This window comes from Callithrix jacchus, chromosome 22 (assembly GCF_049354715.1).
Source record: "Callithrix jacchus isolate 240 chromosome 22, calJac240_pri, whole genome shotgun sequence".
NCBI lineage: Eukaryota > Metazoa > Chordata > Mammalia > Primates > Cebidae > Callithrix > Callithrix jacchus.
Genome location: NC_133523.1, coordinates 45,462,689 through 45,478,750, shown reverse-complemented (window position 1 = coordinate 45,478,750; position 16,062 = coordinate 45,462,689). Strand labels below are relative to the sequence as shown.

The following is a 16,062-nucleotide window of genomic DNA, read 5'->3' as shown; positions in this document are numbered from 1 at the left end:
CTGCCCTAACTGGGGAGGTTTTCAGAGGCCAGAAACTATCTAGGGAGCAAAATGGAAAGATGGCTGCATTCTTGAGCCCTTTGGCAGGAGCATCACAGGAATCGCCATCTTACAGGAAGTCCAAGGTCCCTTACACAGAAAATACTGAAGACAACTGGCTGGATGAGGTATGTAGAAGCCAAGATGTTACTGAGGCAGCCACAGTCACAATGTGGACAAAACCACTGCAGGTTTCAGTCCTGTTCAGGTTTGACTGAATGTACTGTGAATTTTAGTAGTGAAAGGAATAAGGAGTTGTAGATGTAAAATATTCAGGTTTCAACAGCAACAAAAATAACATATTTGCAAATAAACCGTAAAGAGTCACTAATACTCAGAAAACAAAGCAGTCAATAAAACTAACTCCAAGTGGGTCCTAGTGAAGAAGAGTGGACAATAGCTTCAAAGCCAGTAAGATAAATCTATTTAAAAACATAAAGAAAAGTATTATCAACATATTTAAGTGTTTAAAAGAAAATATGGCAATAACCCAATAAACAAAAAATCTCAATAAAGACATTTAAAATATAGTTTAAAAAATCCAATGTAAATGTTGGTGCTGAAAAATACAGTAACAATGAAAAGTTCACATGATAAGATAACCAGCAGATCGCTATGTCAGAAAAAACGTTGAGTAAACTTAGAGAGCAAAAGAAATTATCCACCCGAAAGAAAAGAAGACAAAAAAATTGAAAAAAAAAAATGAAGCTTTAAATACCTGTAAGACGTCAATCAGATGTACTATTTTTAAAATAGAGGTGGAGTCTCACTATTTTGCCGAGGCTGGTCTCAAACTCCTGATATCAAGCAATCCTCCTGTCTTAGCCTCCCCAAGTGTTAGGGTTACAGGCGTGAGCCACAGCACCCAGGCCAGAAGGGAATATTTTAAGAGATAATAGCCAAAATTTTAGGATTACATAGGAACTTCCTGAACCTTGTTAAAAAAATATATATATATGTCCAAAAGATTCTATAACGTATTTAATAGTAAAAGACTGAATACTTCTCTAAAATTGCAATCATGGCCAAGATGTCAACTCTCACTGTTTCTATTTAATAAAGTGGAAGCCCTAGCCAGTGAACAAAGGAAGAAAAGGAAAAGAAAACACTAGAACAGCAGAAATATCACTGCCCCTATTCATAGGAGGCATAATTATACAAATATAATCTCAAGGAGTCTACAGAACTAGACAAGTGAGTTTAGCAGAGTCATAAGGTGCAAAGTCAACACCTACTCAAATCTTATTTCTTTTCTCTTTTTTTTTTTTTTTTTGAGATGGAGTTTCACTGTTGTTGCCCAGACTGGAGTGCAATGGCACGATCTTGGCTCATTGCAACCTCTGCCTTCCGGCTTCAAGCAATTCTCCTGCCTCAGCCTCCCGAGTAGCTGGGACTACAGGCGCACACCACCATGCCCAGCTAATTTTTGTATTTTTAGTAGAGACGGGGTTTCATCTTATTGACCAGGATGGTCTCGAACTCTTGACCTCGTGATCCACCCGCCTCGGCCTCCCAAAGTGCTGGGATTATAGGCGTGAGCCATTGCGCCTGGCCACTTAGCATTTCTTAGAAGAACCACATGTGCTATTGAATGCTGCAGACAAACAGCTCCCCTCCCCGCGACTCCCCCCATCTTACCCCACAATAGCTCAGGGCCCCGTGCTTGCGTTGGTCCCCTGGATCCATATTTTGAAACCTTGACTCTTGTCTTTGTCTTTATTTCTTTTTTGAGTCCCACATCACTGCCGGGACTAAGGGCACCCACGTACAGGGTTGAGGCTGGCACCCAGCAGTGTTATTAGAGGCGTGAAAAGAAGCACACATCAACAGAACACAGTCAAGAAACGGACACAAGAACAGACAAATGATTTTTACGAATGTTCAAAATTAATTTAATGGAAAGCAGACAGTGTTTTCAATACTGTTGAATCAACCATAGGCTGAACTTCAACCCTTATCCTATATGCAAAGATGAATTTAAATGGATCATATCGCTAAATATTAAAAGCAAAACGACATTATTTTGTAAAAGGACATAGAAAAAAATCATCAATTACAGTAGGGAAGGAATACTTGGATGTAATGCCAAAATCGCAATCCGTAAAAGAAAAACAAACTTCCGAACTGGACTTCATCATAATTAAAATCTTTTTCTCTGAGAAAAAACAAAACAGCCACATCTAGAGAAAAATATTTGCAAGTGACATAAAACCGTTATCCAGCTGTATCCAACCTTTATCCAGCATTAATAAACAACTCTCTAAGCAGGGCACAGTGGCATGTGCCTGCAGTCCCAGCTACTCTAGAGGCTGGGACAGGAAAACTTGTCAAGGCCAGGAGTTCGAGACTGTAGTGTGCTATGTTGGTGCCTGTGCATAGCCACTGCACTCCAGCCTGAGCGATACAATGAGACCTTGTCTTTCTAAATAAATAAAGGCTTTAAACAATTGCAAACCAAGGCAACATACAATTGGTATGTGTCTATCCATGTCAAAGCACACGTAATAGAATAGGAAAAATGAAACATAGTGAAGCAGCAAGTGGAGGAGGAGAAAAACGGACCCTCTCATGTATTGCTGGTGAGGAATGAAACACGACTCTGGAAATGCTTGGTTAGCATCTTACAAAGGTAAACATACACTTACCTTATGGCCCATGAATCACAGTCTTCAGTTATTATCCTTGAGAAACGAAAAATTGTTCTCACACCAAGCCTTTGTACACAAATGTTCATAGGATTTTTATTTGTAACAGAAAGGCTGGGCATGATGGCTCTTGCCTATAATCCTAGCACCTTGGGAGGCAGGGGCAGGTGGATCATCTGAGGTCAGGAGTTTAAGACCAGCCTGGCCAACATGGTGAAACCCCACCTCTACTAGAAATACAAAAAAAAAAAAAAAAAATTAGCCAGGTATGGTGATGGGCACCTGTAATCCCAGCTACTCAGGAGCCTGATGCAGGAGAATCGCTTGAACCCAGGAGGCGGATGTTGCAGTGAGCTGAGATCGCACCACTGCACTCCAAAGAGTGAAACTCCATCTCAGAAAAAAAAAAGTAAGAAAAAGTAGAAACAACCCTAATGTCCTTAGTGGGTGAATAAACAAATTGTGGTATATTCATATCATAGATTATTAGTCACCCATAAAAACAAAACAATATATGATACATAGAACAAATTGGATGGATCTGAGGTTATTTGCTTTAGGTCAAAAAGCCAATACCAAAAGGGTACATGCTGTATGATTCCATTTTTAGAAAATTCCACTAATAACAAAACTAAAGATGAAAAGAGTTCTGATTTCTGAGGGTTAGGGTTGAGGAGAGGTTGTGACTATGAAAAGGTAGCATGAAGGAGTTTGCACCCATGCAACATTCTGAATCTCAGGGGTGGGCGGGGTGACACGAATCAATATATAAGATTTCTTAAAACTACAGATAAAAAACAAACAAAAATGCAGGCATGTTAAAAGTGGTGAGATCCAAATAAATTCTGTAGTTAAGAGTATTGTAACAATTTCCCTTTCCTGTATTTGATCGTGAACTACGCGTTAAGTAAGGTGTTATCTTTGTTAGAAGCTGGGTTAAGGGCATTCAAGAACTCTGGAATATTTTGGTAAGATTCTGTGAATCTAAACTTATTTCAAAATAAAAACTTACAAAAACATCTTATTTATATTAATTTAAACCTTAAACACATTCAAGTAGGTTCAATTACACTTATGAACTGAATACACTGTATCCAGTTTCGTGCCGAAGTACTTCGATTATTCTGAAATAACACACTTAGAACCAAAGGAATGCAGAAGTTAATCATATAATAAAATGAGGCGAGCATAAAATACTCTTGTATTGTATACAAGATTTAATTTTAGTTCATGATTAGAGAAAGTCACAATTTAAAATGTATAAAATCGGTGACAAGGCAACTAGATATATGGCTCAAGGTATCCTGTTCCCAAATGCACGAGGCATATTATCTGTTAAGGTAAGAATTGTGAGGGCTGGGCGCGGTGGCTCATGCCTGTAATCCCAGCACTTTGGGAGGCTGAGGAGGCTGGATCACGAGGTCAAGAGATCGAGACCATCCTGGTCAACATGGTGAAACTCCCGTCTCTACTAAAAATACAAAAAATTAGCTGGGCATGGTGGCACGTGCCTGTAATCCCAGCTACTCGGGAGGCTGAGGCAGGAGAATTGCCTGAACCCAGGAGGCGGAGATTGTGGTGAGCCAAGATCACGCCATTGCACTCCAGCCTAGGTAACAAGAGTGAAACTCCGTGTCAGAATTGTGACAGAAAGCTCTCATCCATCATTTTGCGAAGACTTCTTTCCTTCATTAAGTTCTCTGGTATTTTCCTATAAGTCTTCTACACTGAATGTTTTCATAAGTTTTTTTCTACATTATTTCCCGGCACATGAGGCAAAACATTTTACTGAACACCCTGCCATGTTCACTGCCAGAGGAAAACACTTCTCCAGTGTGAACTCTCTCAATCTACGGAGGTTTTATTTCTGGGCAAAGGCTTTCCCATAATTATTACACTTCCACCAATTAGTAGTTTATTCATGATCTATGATGATCATTTCTGAGAGGGTTTATCTTCCCACCAAAGGCTTTCATAGTCTGCCATATTCATAGGATTTTTCTCAGTATAGAATCTTTAGACATAATGTCCTAAAATATTTTCTCAAATGTTTTGTATGTTTTTTCTGACACAAAACATGAGGTAATTGATCACTAAACAACCAAACACTCTGCATTCATGAAATTACTCTTCTTTGCAGATATCTTCAGGGCCTACATCTGGCAGGAGGCTTTCCAAAAATGACTACCTGTGAATTCTCTTGTGTTTAACAAGGATAGACAAGTGGGCAAAAGCTTTCCCACACTCACTACATCCATAGGGCCTCTCTCCTGTGTGTTTTCTTGAGTGAACATTGAGCCCTGACTTTGTAGTGAAGGCCTTCCCGCAGTCACTGCATTTGTATGGTTTCTCTCCCGTGTGAATTCTCTGATGTGTAATGAGATCATTTTTGCGCAAAGAGAATTTTCCACATTCAGTACACGCAAAGGAAGTCTTTCCTGTGTGAAATCGCTGATGCTGTATGAGGCATGTCTTCTTCCTGAAGGTTTTTTCACATTCGTTGCATTTGTACGGCTTTTCTCCAGTATGAGTTTGCTGATGTATGCTGAGAGTACTCTTCATGGTGAAGCTCTTTCCACATTCATTGCATATATAAGGTTTCTCCCCAGTATGAGTTCGCTGATGTGCAATGAGCATGCTTTTCCCAGTTAAGCCTTTGCCACATTCACTGCAGACATAGGGTTTCTCTCCTGTATGAGTGCGCCGATGTACATTGAGATGACTCTTCTCCGTGAAGCCTTTTCCACACTCACTGCATACATAAGGTTTCTCTCCTGTATGAGTTCGCTGATGTCCCATTAGCCGGATCTTTGCTGGAAAGCCCTTTCCACACTCACCGCATACATAGGGTTTCTCTCCTGTATGAGTTCGCTGATGCACAGTAAGGCGGCTCTTCACAGTGAAGCCTTTTCCACAATCGTTGCATATATATGGCTTCTCTGCAGTGTGAGTTCGCTGATGTACAATGAGGTCACTCTTCATGGTAAAACCTTTTTGACATTCGGTGCAAACATAGGGTTTCTCTCCAGTATGTGTTCGCTGATGTCTGATGAGTGGGCTTTTCAAGGTGAAGCCCTTTCCACACTCATTGCATTTATAAGGTTTCTCTCCAGTGTGAGTTCGTTGATGTACAATGAGACAGTGCTTCATTGAAAAGCTTTTTCTACATTCACTGCATGTATACAATTTCTCTTCTGTATGAGTTTGCTGATGTGTGACAAGACTGTTTTTCAAAGTGAATCCTTTCCCACAGTTAATGCATATAAAGGGTTTCTCACCAGTATGAGTTCGATGATGTGCGATAAGACGCCTCTTCTCAATGAAGCCTTTTCCACATTCACTACATATATAGGGTTTTTCTCCTGTATGAGTTTTCTGATGCGTAGTGAGACTGAACTTTGTAGAAAAGGCTTTCCCACATACACTGCATCCATGGGGTTTCTCTCCTGTGTGGGTTCGCTGATGATAAATGAGCCGACACTTTTTGATGAAGGCTTTCCCACATTCGCTACACGTATAAGGTTTTTCTCCCATATGAGTTTTCTGATGTACACTGAGCTGTGATTTCTTGAGGAAGGTTTTGTCACATTCGGTGCATTCATCATGCTTCAATCCTGGATGAGTTATCTGATGGTCCATTAGCCTGGATTTTCTGGAGAAAGCTTTCCCACACATACTGCATCCATGAGATTTTTCTCCATTGTGAACTGTCTGATGATGAATACGCTGGGACAACTTGAGGGAGGTTTTCCCACATTCACGGCGTACATGGGCTTTCTCTACGTTGTGAGTTCTCTGCTGCTTAATCACCTGGGTCTTATCAATAGGTTTTGCAACTGCAGGAAACTTCATTTCACTATAAAATTGTTTACGGTTAGCATGAAAAAGGGATTTCCCATCTCCATTAAACTCAGCAGAGTTCTTTAGGCCAGAGCTCTTTTTCTGGTTTTCAAAACTTAAATTTGATTTTAAAGGTTTTTCATGTAAGTCAAAGGTTTGATGATGTTGCTTCAGCAGGATATGACCTTCGTTCTGATTAACAACATTTCCAAACATATTCTGTTCATGAAATTGTTTCACACTCTTCTGAATACTTGGGTTTTGCAAGTGATGCTGCAGAGGATCATCAATTTTCCTGATTTCTAGGAAGGAAGAGAACAGTCAATCACTCCATCATCTTGCTTTGAAATAAATTATTTAAACTACTTTTGAAAACTGCCAGGCCAGGCGCGGTGGCTCAAGCCTGTAATCCCAGCACTTTGGGAGGCTGAGGCGGGTGGATCACAAGGTCAAGAGATCGAGACCATCCTGGTCAACATGGTGAAACCCCATCTCTACCAAATACACAAAAAATTAGCTGGGCATGGTGGCATGTGCCTGTAATCACAGCTACTCGGGAGGCTGAGGCAGGAGAATTGCCTGAACCCAGGAGGCGGAGGTTGCAGTGAGCCGAGATCGCGCCATTGCACTCCAGCCTGGGTAACAAGAGTGAAACTCCGTCTCAAAAAAAAAAAAAGAAATGAATGCAGTAAAAACATCTATGGTGAATTAAAGAAAGTTCAGAATTAGCAAAACTATGAAGAAAATAATTTGCAGCAGACATAAACGTCTGATGGTTTGGGCCAGAAATAATACAGGATATTACAAGGTCTTTTCTAATTAATGAAAAATGTATCTTCAAGTAGAGAACTTGAAGAGAGTTCAGCAGGTAGAAAACATTTAAGGTAATGCTAGGATGGGCAGAATTTATGATGTGCAGTAATGAAGGAGACGCTGAATTTAAACAGGAAAGCCTGTAGCACGATTCACAGTAGCAAAGACATGGAATCAACTAGGTGCCCATGAATGGTGGACTGGATGACTGTGGTACATATACACCATGGAATACGATGAAGCCATAAAAAAGAATAAAAGCGTGTCATTTGCAGCAACATGGAAGCCGCTAGAGGCCATTATCCTAAGTGAAGTAACTCAGAAACAGAAAACCAAATACTGTGTCATCTCACTCAGAAGCAAGAGCTACACATTGGGTACACGCAGACATAAAGACAGGAACAACAGACACTGGGGACTCCAACAGGGAGAAGGGAGGAAGGCGAGGGCTGAAAAACCACCTACTGGGTACAGTATTCACTATGGGGTGACAGAATTGAGCTATTGAATCCTTGGCATCAGGCAATATATCCACGAAACAAACTTGCATATGCACTTCCTGAATCTAAAATAAAAATATAAAAGATACAATAAAATGTAAAAAATTAAATAAGGATAGCCAAAAGCATGATTCTTGGAGAGATTATTCTTGTTCGTCATACACAAAATGGGAAGTTACAGGTTAGGTGTCATGAAGACAAGTAAAATACATGGAAACAAGGCATACATGAGATAATATTAAAGCAGAAGTCAGTTTGGTAGTCTCCTCCAGAGAATGCAAACAATTAACTCATGGGAGTGAAAGAAATCTTTAAGAGAACAGAAAAGACAATGGAAGAAGCTGGGCACAGTGGCTCACACTGTAATCCCAGCACTTTGGGAGGCCAAGGCAGGGAGATCACTTGAGCTGAGGAGTTTGAGGCCAGTCTACGCAACATGACAAAACCCCGGCTCTACAAGAAATACAAAAATCAGCTGAGCGTGGTGGTGTGTGCCTGTAGTTCCAGCCACTTAGGAGGCTGCGGTGGGAGGATTGCTTGAGACCAGGAGGTCGAGGCTGCAGTGAGCCATGACTGCACCACTGCATTCCAGCCTGGGTGACAGATGAAACCTTGTTTCAAAAAAAAAAAAAAAAAAGTATGGAGAAACTCAGTATTCGGTATAGGAGGAATAAGAGAACTTAAGAAGCACATAAATGCCCGTCAGAGACCAGGTTATTATGGGCACAGCATCCAGAGTGGGAAAAATGAAGGAAAAGAATTATTCCCAGCGTGTGAATAATGAAGGAAAAATATTGTTTTCCTACTAGGGCGGGAAGACGCAGTATCACAAAACAAGTAATGAGTCCAAAGGTATCTCTTTCTGGAGAAGCCTAGAAAGTGGAATTTCATAGCAAGAGAGGTAATACACAAGCACAGACACTGTGACCGTGGATGAGAAAAGGCAGATGTGAAAATCCTAATATAATTATGTAGACAAAACCAAGATGCGCATAAAATAAACAAAGATGAAATCTCAAGGAAAAGAAAGTGGGGCATATTTTCCATACTACAGAAAAAAGAAGAGCCCTTCCCTGGGAAGGCGTCATGGAGGGGCTGTTGCTGTGTGTTCAGATGCCCTCAGTGCTTTGGCATCTGCTTTCTGTGAGCAGGACATGCTGTCTGGCTGCCCATCTGGCCGGTCCGCTCACTCGCTGCTGGCTGCCCATCTGGCTGGGATGTCTGGCTGCCCATCTGGCCGGTCCGCTCACTCACTGCTGGCTGCCCATCTGGCTGGGATGTCTGGCTGCCCAGATGTCTGGCTGCCCAGATGTCTGGCTGCCCATCTGGCCGGTCCGCTCACTCACCAGAACAGATCTGAGTGTAGATTTCATCTTCTGTTGTGCAGCAAGGTTCTTCTCCTCGTTCCAACTTCAAGAGTGCATCTGGTTTGCTGGCTGGATACCCTGTTCATGAGAAATGACAGAAGACTTAGACATATCAAATGAGGCTGGCAATGTTGAAAGGGGAGAATGTGACATTTTAAGAACTACACAGGTGTCAAATCTATAACATCGAGGCTTTTCTCTCACAAGAAGATAGATTATACTGTCCGGTGTGAGACAAAAGAATGATGTGAGAATCTACCCCTTCAGAGTACTACGGGTAAGCAGCTGAGAAAGGACGGCCACTGACTGGGCACCCTCTGAATGACACAAGGCAGCTGTCCTCACCCACTGCCACCAGGTTGCTGTAGTTCTCCAACATCACATCCCGGTACAGGTCCTTCTGAGCAGGGCCCAGGAGCTGCCACTCCTCCCGAGTGAAGCCCACAGCCACATCCTCCAGTGTCAGGGATTCCTGTAATAACACGCTCTGTTTAATGAAGTGATACTCTTTTTGTGATAGGAAAAGAATGTCAAGGAAGTCATTCTGCTCATTTTTACCATTAGGAAGCTGGTGGGTTTTTTCTCAGCACATTGCAACAGAATAAGAATCCTAGTCAAATATTCTGTAATTGTGCAGTCATCTATTTTCAACAAAGTTGAAAAGTCAAAGAAATTTTTTTTTTTTTGAGACAGAGTTTCGCTCTTGTCACCCAGATTGGAAGGCAATGGCGCGATCTTGGCTCACCACAACCTCCGCCTCCTGGGTTCAGACAATCCTTCTGCCTTAGCCTCCTGAGTAGCTGGGATTACAGGCATGCGCCACCATGCCCAGCTAATTTTTTGTTTTTGGTTTTTTCTTTGAGACGGAGTTTCACTGTTGTTACCCAGGCTGGAGTGCAATGGCGTGATCTCGGCTCACCGCAACCTCCGCCTCCTGGGTTCCGGCAATTCTCCTGCCTCAGCCTCCTGAGTAGCTGGGATTACAGGCACGCACCACCATGCCCAGCTAATTTTTGTATTTTTAGTAGAGACGGGGTTTCACCATGTTGACCACGATGGTCTCGATCTCTTGACCTCGTGATCTACCCGCCTCGGCCTCCCAAAGTGCTGGGATTACAGGCTTGAGCCACCGCGCCTGGCCAAGTCAAAGAAATTTCTGTAATACGTAACCATCCAATCCTCTTGCTAATGAAAGAACACCTACAATATATAGCATATATTTCCCAGTACCAAACTAGTTCTAAGTATATGCTAGTTACAAGTAGATGAATAATACAGATTCTTAAATTCACTATGAGCTTTCAGGCCAATTATCAAACTCTGTAATGAAAAGACGGCAGATGCGAGTATCACGGCAATGCATCCTAGGTAACTATGGCTAATATAGTTAACCATATTATTATTTTATTCTGAATGAAATGAAAGAAACGATATAAAATATATATGAAGAACAAGAGATTATTAGATGATTAAGCAAATTTGGTTTTTGTTTGCTTATTTTGCTTTTTTTTGAGATGGAGTCTTGTTTTGTTGCCCAGGCTGGAGTGCGGTGGCACAATCTCAGCTCACTGCAACCTCTGCTTTCCGGGTTCAAGCAATTCTCCTGCCTCAGCCTCCCGAGTAGCTAGGATTACAGGCACACACGGTTAGCCGAGATCTTGCCATTGCACTCCAGCCTGGCCAGGAAGAGTGAAATTCCATCTCAAAAAAATAAAAAAGAACACCACCTACCACATCACCTCTGTGAAGAACCATCAGAGATGTATCTAGCCTCAGAATTATATGCCGTGAAACATTAATATCCCTCAAGAAACTGGTCCGCTTTCTCACAGTTGGTGTAACTTATCATGATTCTCTTGTATAGCTGTCAGAGATACTAGAGGCAAGTCTACAGCAAATGTAACCTACAGAGCCCTGCACAGACACAAATTCCAACATGAATCATATCGTATGAATCCTATGAATAAAATATCCCTGATCCTTCTGTGTCCAGATTTCTCCAAGTCCTGATATTCCTAATTTACACTTTTCTGATTAATTATACTGATTTTTACAGGACTTTCAAAATACATTGGAGAATAAAGGAAAGAATAAAACAAACCAGGCCGGGCGCGGTGGCTCACGCCTGTAATCCCAGCACTTTGGGAGGCCGAGGCGGGTGGATCACGAGGGCAAGAGATCGAGACCATCCTGGTCAACATGGTAAAACTCCATCTCTACTAAAAAAAAATACAAGCTGGGCGCCGTAGCTCACGCCTGTAATCCCAGCACTTTCGGAGGCCGAGACGGGTGGATCACAAGGTCAAGAGATCGAGACCATCCTGGTCAACATGGTGAAACCCCGTCTCTACTAAAAATACAAAAATTAGCTGGGCACGGTGGTGTGTGCCTGTAATTTCAGCTACTCAGGAAGGCTGAGGCAGGAGAATTGCTTGAACCCAGGAAGCGGAGGTTGCGGAGGTTGTGGTGAGCTGAGATCGTGCCATTGCACTCCAGTCTGGGTAACAACAGCAGAAAAAATAAATGAATAAATAAAACAAGTCAAAAGTCACCTGGGCCTGCATTATTGTCTCCTAAATTTGGGAAATTACTGGTAACTTGGACATTCTGTATTTGTTTCTTCTGAATCAGCTCTAAATTTCTGCTCAAAAACTTCAATCTCCAGTCAAGGACACCCCAGAAATGATGACACCCCAAGTCTTGGAAACTCTGCCTCCTTCCTTCACTTGATTTCTTGTTCTCAGTACCTGTGGGCTAAACAGCAAATGACTCTGAGTGATACATTCTCTTTAGGCCCAGATGTTGTCACTGTTCCTATAGGCTCACCTTAAATCAAGGCCCCAAAATATCTATCTGTCCTTTTATTTGGTGCTCCAGAAATTTTATATCTGGGCTAGGAAAATATAACATTCTAAATATATGGGAGGCACAGCTCCCTTATTTTTTATTTTTTTTGAGACGGAGTTTCGCTCTTGTTACCCAGGCTGGAGTGCAATGGCGCGATCTCGGCTCACCACAATCTCCGCCTCCTGGGCTCAGGCAATTCTCCTGCCTCAGCCTCCTGAGTAGCTGGGATTACAGGCACATGCCACCATTCCCGGCTAATTTTTGTATTTTTAGTAGAGATGGGGTTTCACCATGTTGACCAGGATGGTCTCGATCTCTTGACCTCGTGATCCACCCGCCTCGGCCTCCCAAAGTGCTGGGATTACAGGCGTGAGCCACCGCACCCGGCCCAGCTCCCTTATATATAAAGTGGACATGGTATGACTACTGCTAGTAAGCGAAAGAGGACGTGGGAAGAAGATCATCACAACGTGATGCCCCAGCAGCAGGGGAATCCTCAGGCAGATCGATTTTAGAAAAGAGGTCACACGGACAGTGAAGATGCACACATTGTCTTTAAAACCATGTGCACCCATCTGCCTTTTCAAAGGCCTTTTTACATTCTAGGATACATATGCTGTAATTTGAGAACACTGTCCTAAGCAAATAATAAGAACTATCTTTTGTAAATTTCTCATTACCATCCACATCTTTAACTTTTTTTTTTTTTTTTTTTTTTTTTTGAGACTCTAGTGGCATGATCTCTGCTCACTACAACCTCCATTACCTGGGTCCAAGTGATTCTCCTGCTTTAGCCGCCTGAGTAGTTGGGATTACACGTGCATGCCACCATGTCTGGCTAATTTTTGTATTTTTAGTAGAAACGAGGTTTCACGCCGGGCGTGGTGGCTCACGCCTGTAAACCCAGCACTTTGGGAGACCGAGGCGGGTGGATCACAAGGTCAAGAGATCGAGACCATCCTGGTCAACATGGTGAAACCCCGTCTCTACTAAAAATACAAAAAATTAGCTGGGCACATTGGCACGTGCCTGTAATCCCAGCTATTCAGGAGGCTGAGGCAGGAGAATTGCCTGAACCCAGGAGGTGGAGGTTGCGGTGAGCTGAGATCGCGCCATTGCACTCCAGCCTGGGTAACAAGAGTCAAACTCTGTCTCAAAAAAAAAAAAGAAAAGCCATATGGTCGCCCAGGACCTGGACCATCTGTTTCGTAAATAAAGCCTTATGAGAACACAGCTAGATGCATTCCATGACATCTCATCTCAGGCTGTTTTCACATTACAAGGTCAGAGTTGAGAACTTGGGTGTAGAATGTTACTCAGTAGAATGCAGTATGAAAAAATAATCAAAGATGACTTTTGAATATAAGAAGGGGCAAATTATCAGTATTTGCCTAATATGTCCGTATTCCCTTAGTCAGGTGACTGGATACAAAATCTAAATTAAAAAATCCTATATTCTCCTGAAGCATATACAGATCAAGAGTCAGTATTGAGAGCAGAACATTTCTTGGGGATAATTTAACATTCTATTGAAAATTGCCAATAAAGGTATCCCTGGTAACCCAAAACCCCATTTCTAGAACTTTCTGAAAAGGTAATATTGGAAAAAGTGTGTTATCTGAAAGGCCATTTTCACTTTCTTCATTGGATTTTTCATGGGCAAAACATGTTTACCTCAGAAAAATATTAGCATTTGACATTTTAAAATAAAATTTCTCATGGTAATTCAGTAATATAGGTTTATGGCTTTAAATGTTTTCATTAATAGAAAAAAGAGAAAAACAAAGAGGGAGGAAGGGAGAGAGAAAATGAATATAAATACAAATTTTACAAAAGATAAAGCCACTGAAGATTCTCAGACATAACCCTGAGGAAGAGATGTTTAACTTCGCTTTTGGTCAACAAGGAAAGAGACACAGGTCATGCCAATTACACAATGAGCAAGAAGCAGAATCAGGACTGAAAATCCAGGTTTGTTTCTATTCAAAATTCACTTTTTTTTTTGAGATGGAGTTCCGCTGTTGTTACCCAGACTGGAGTGCAATGGCACGATGTCGGCTCACCGCAACCTCCGCCTTCTGGGTTCAAGCAGTTCTCTTGCCTCAGCCTCCCGAGTAGCTGGGACTACAGGCGCGCACCACCATGCCCAGCTAATTTTTGTATTTTTAGTAGAGACGGGGTTTCACCATGTTGACCAGGATGGTCTCGATCTCTTGAGCTCGTGATCCACCCGCCTCGGCCTCCCAACGTGCTGGGATTATAGGCGTGAGCACCGCGCCCAGCCGTAAATGTTTATTACATAATATAATGTAAAAGAGAAAACAGTAGTACCATGTACAGAATTTATCTGAATTATGAATATTAAGCACATAACATACATGTCTAAAATGGAAATATTCTAAAATCTTGACAAAGGTTATGTTTCAGTAACCGAGCTTACCATGGCAGAGCTGGTATCTTACTGGTATCAAGAAGAACCTGAAAAGAAATATCCAAGAGGAATGTACCGGAAACTTGCAGACAAAGAGTAGAAGCCGCATCTTAAATAGAAAAGATACTACTTTTCTGTGTGCTAGATGATTGATCTCGCCGAAAACTTCCATTTTTGAGGATTCAAGACCAAGGGGTGATGGAGGTTTCCAAAGGGGATTTAAAAACCATTCGTGGAGAAGGGTCTTGGGCAGAAGGGGAATACTAATTGTGATATAGCTGGCCTAGAATTAGAACCAGTACAATGCCATTTTAAAATGGGAAAACTGTTTCCATTCTCCTCACAATGACTGCTAGCCACGGCTTCTGTAAACTACTAAGATTACCTTGCAAAATGCAAAGAGAGGACAAGCTGCAGACTTTCTCTTATCTGTAACTGCCAGAATTGCTGGCCTTTGTTTACCAAAGTAAGCACCCCCAGATAATTCCATCCTGGCGCCAAGTAACCTAAAATTATGTGGACCCCAGACCTGTCCAAATAATGTATAAACTAATGTTTACCTTGACCTCTGTAAACCACTTAGGTGGCAATCGGAATGACAAAAGTCCCCTGGCCCTTGGAATATCTGGAGCCCCCTCACCCTCCTCTCAGCCTAGGAGGTGATTGACAGCTTTCATTCCCATCTCCGTTCCTCACCCCCACTCCCAAGGTGGTTTTGTGGGTATAAAAAGGTCTTGTCACTCTTCTTTCTCTGTCACGGGTTGGAGAGACGTGAGTCCTCCGTGGTCGCCGGCAATAAACCCTGCAATTTGGCATCCTTTGTTCTGGTGTTGACTTTCTGTGCTGAGTGCGATATAACACTAATGATCATCAAATCTGTTCCAGTAGCCAGGGCTGGGGCTCAACGCACCACCTGCCATGCTTCCCAGGCCTCCAGAGCTGCAGCCCACACTCGAATCTGTAGCAGGAACACCACCGCCACCCGGATTAATTCCAAAACCTGCACCAGAAATCTCCTTACCTTAACCCCCAAGATAGTTCCTCAGTCATTTAGGACCAAACACAGCCCGAACCATAAACCTAATAGCTGACGAAACAAACCCTCCAGTTCGCAATCATGGAGCCCCGCCAAAGAGAACAGCAAAGATACCAGAATGTGGTTGGGGCTCTCAGTAGCAGATTTCGAGAGATTTTGAACCACAAACCACACGAGGACCCTGTGACTGGTCCCAGAGGCACCCCGATCACACACACCCACACCCACCCGCGCGCGCGCGCACGTGCACACACACACACACACACACACCCTATCCGGGACCCCTTAGAGCGCCCTCGCAATAGGAATCGCACCCACGCTAAGCTCCTCAAAGAATTCCACTGGCGTAATCAAACGCTGGCGCGATCACCACTGTCCACGAACACGCCCAGCCACAGACCGAATTTCCTCCCCCGTAACCACAGCGACCGCCCAGTAACTGAACTTACTTCCCAGAAGTTGGTCAGCTCCGGCCTCATCTCTCGGCCTCCTCACTGCCTTACGGCAACTACGGAGGGCCGGAAGCGTTCCCAGTGTTTGCTCA

At 42.7% G+C, this 16,062-nt stretch overlaps 1 protein-coding gene across 23 annotated transcripts; it reads right to left on the bottom strand.

The window, feature by feature from the left end:
- Positions 1 to 3,883: 3,883 nt before the first annotated feature.
- ZNF615 (zinc finger protein 615) lies at positions 3,884 to 16,030 on the bottom strand. 23 transcript variants are annotated; one of them, XM_078361200.1, is made up of 7 exons: positions 15,833 to 16,030; positions 15,043 to 15,440; positions 14,492 to 14,529; positions 11,757 to 11,958; positions 9,550 to 9,676; positions 9,184 to 9,282; positions 3,884 to 6,826 (listed from the first exon to the last, which is right to left on the bottom strand). In XM_078361200.1, exons 4-7 carry the CDS (start codon positions 11,766 to 11,768, stop codon positions 4,869 to 4,871), a joined length of 2,196 nt encoding a protein of 731 aa, XP_078217326.1. In that variant the 5' UTR covers positions 11,769 to 11,958; positions 14,492 to 14,529; positions 15,043 to 15,440; positions 15,833 to 16,030; the 3' UTR covers positions 3,884 to 4,868. The 23 variants fall into 23 exon arrangements, with proteins under 23 accessions (XP_078217326.1, XP_078217327.1, XP_078217335.1 ...); XM_078361201.1 differs by having other exon boundaries at positions 15,179 to 15,440; XM_078361209.1 differs by lacking the exon at positions 11,757 to 11,958 and adding an exon at positions 7,803 to 7,902 and having other exon boundaries at positions 15,179 to 15,440.
- Positions 16,031 to 16,062: the final 32 nt, after the last annotated feature.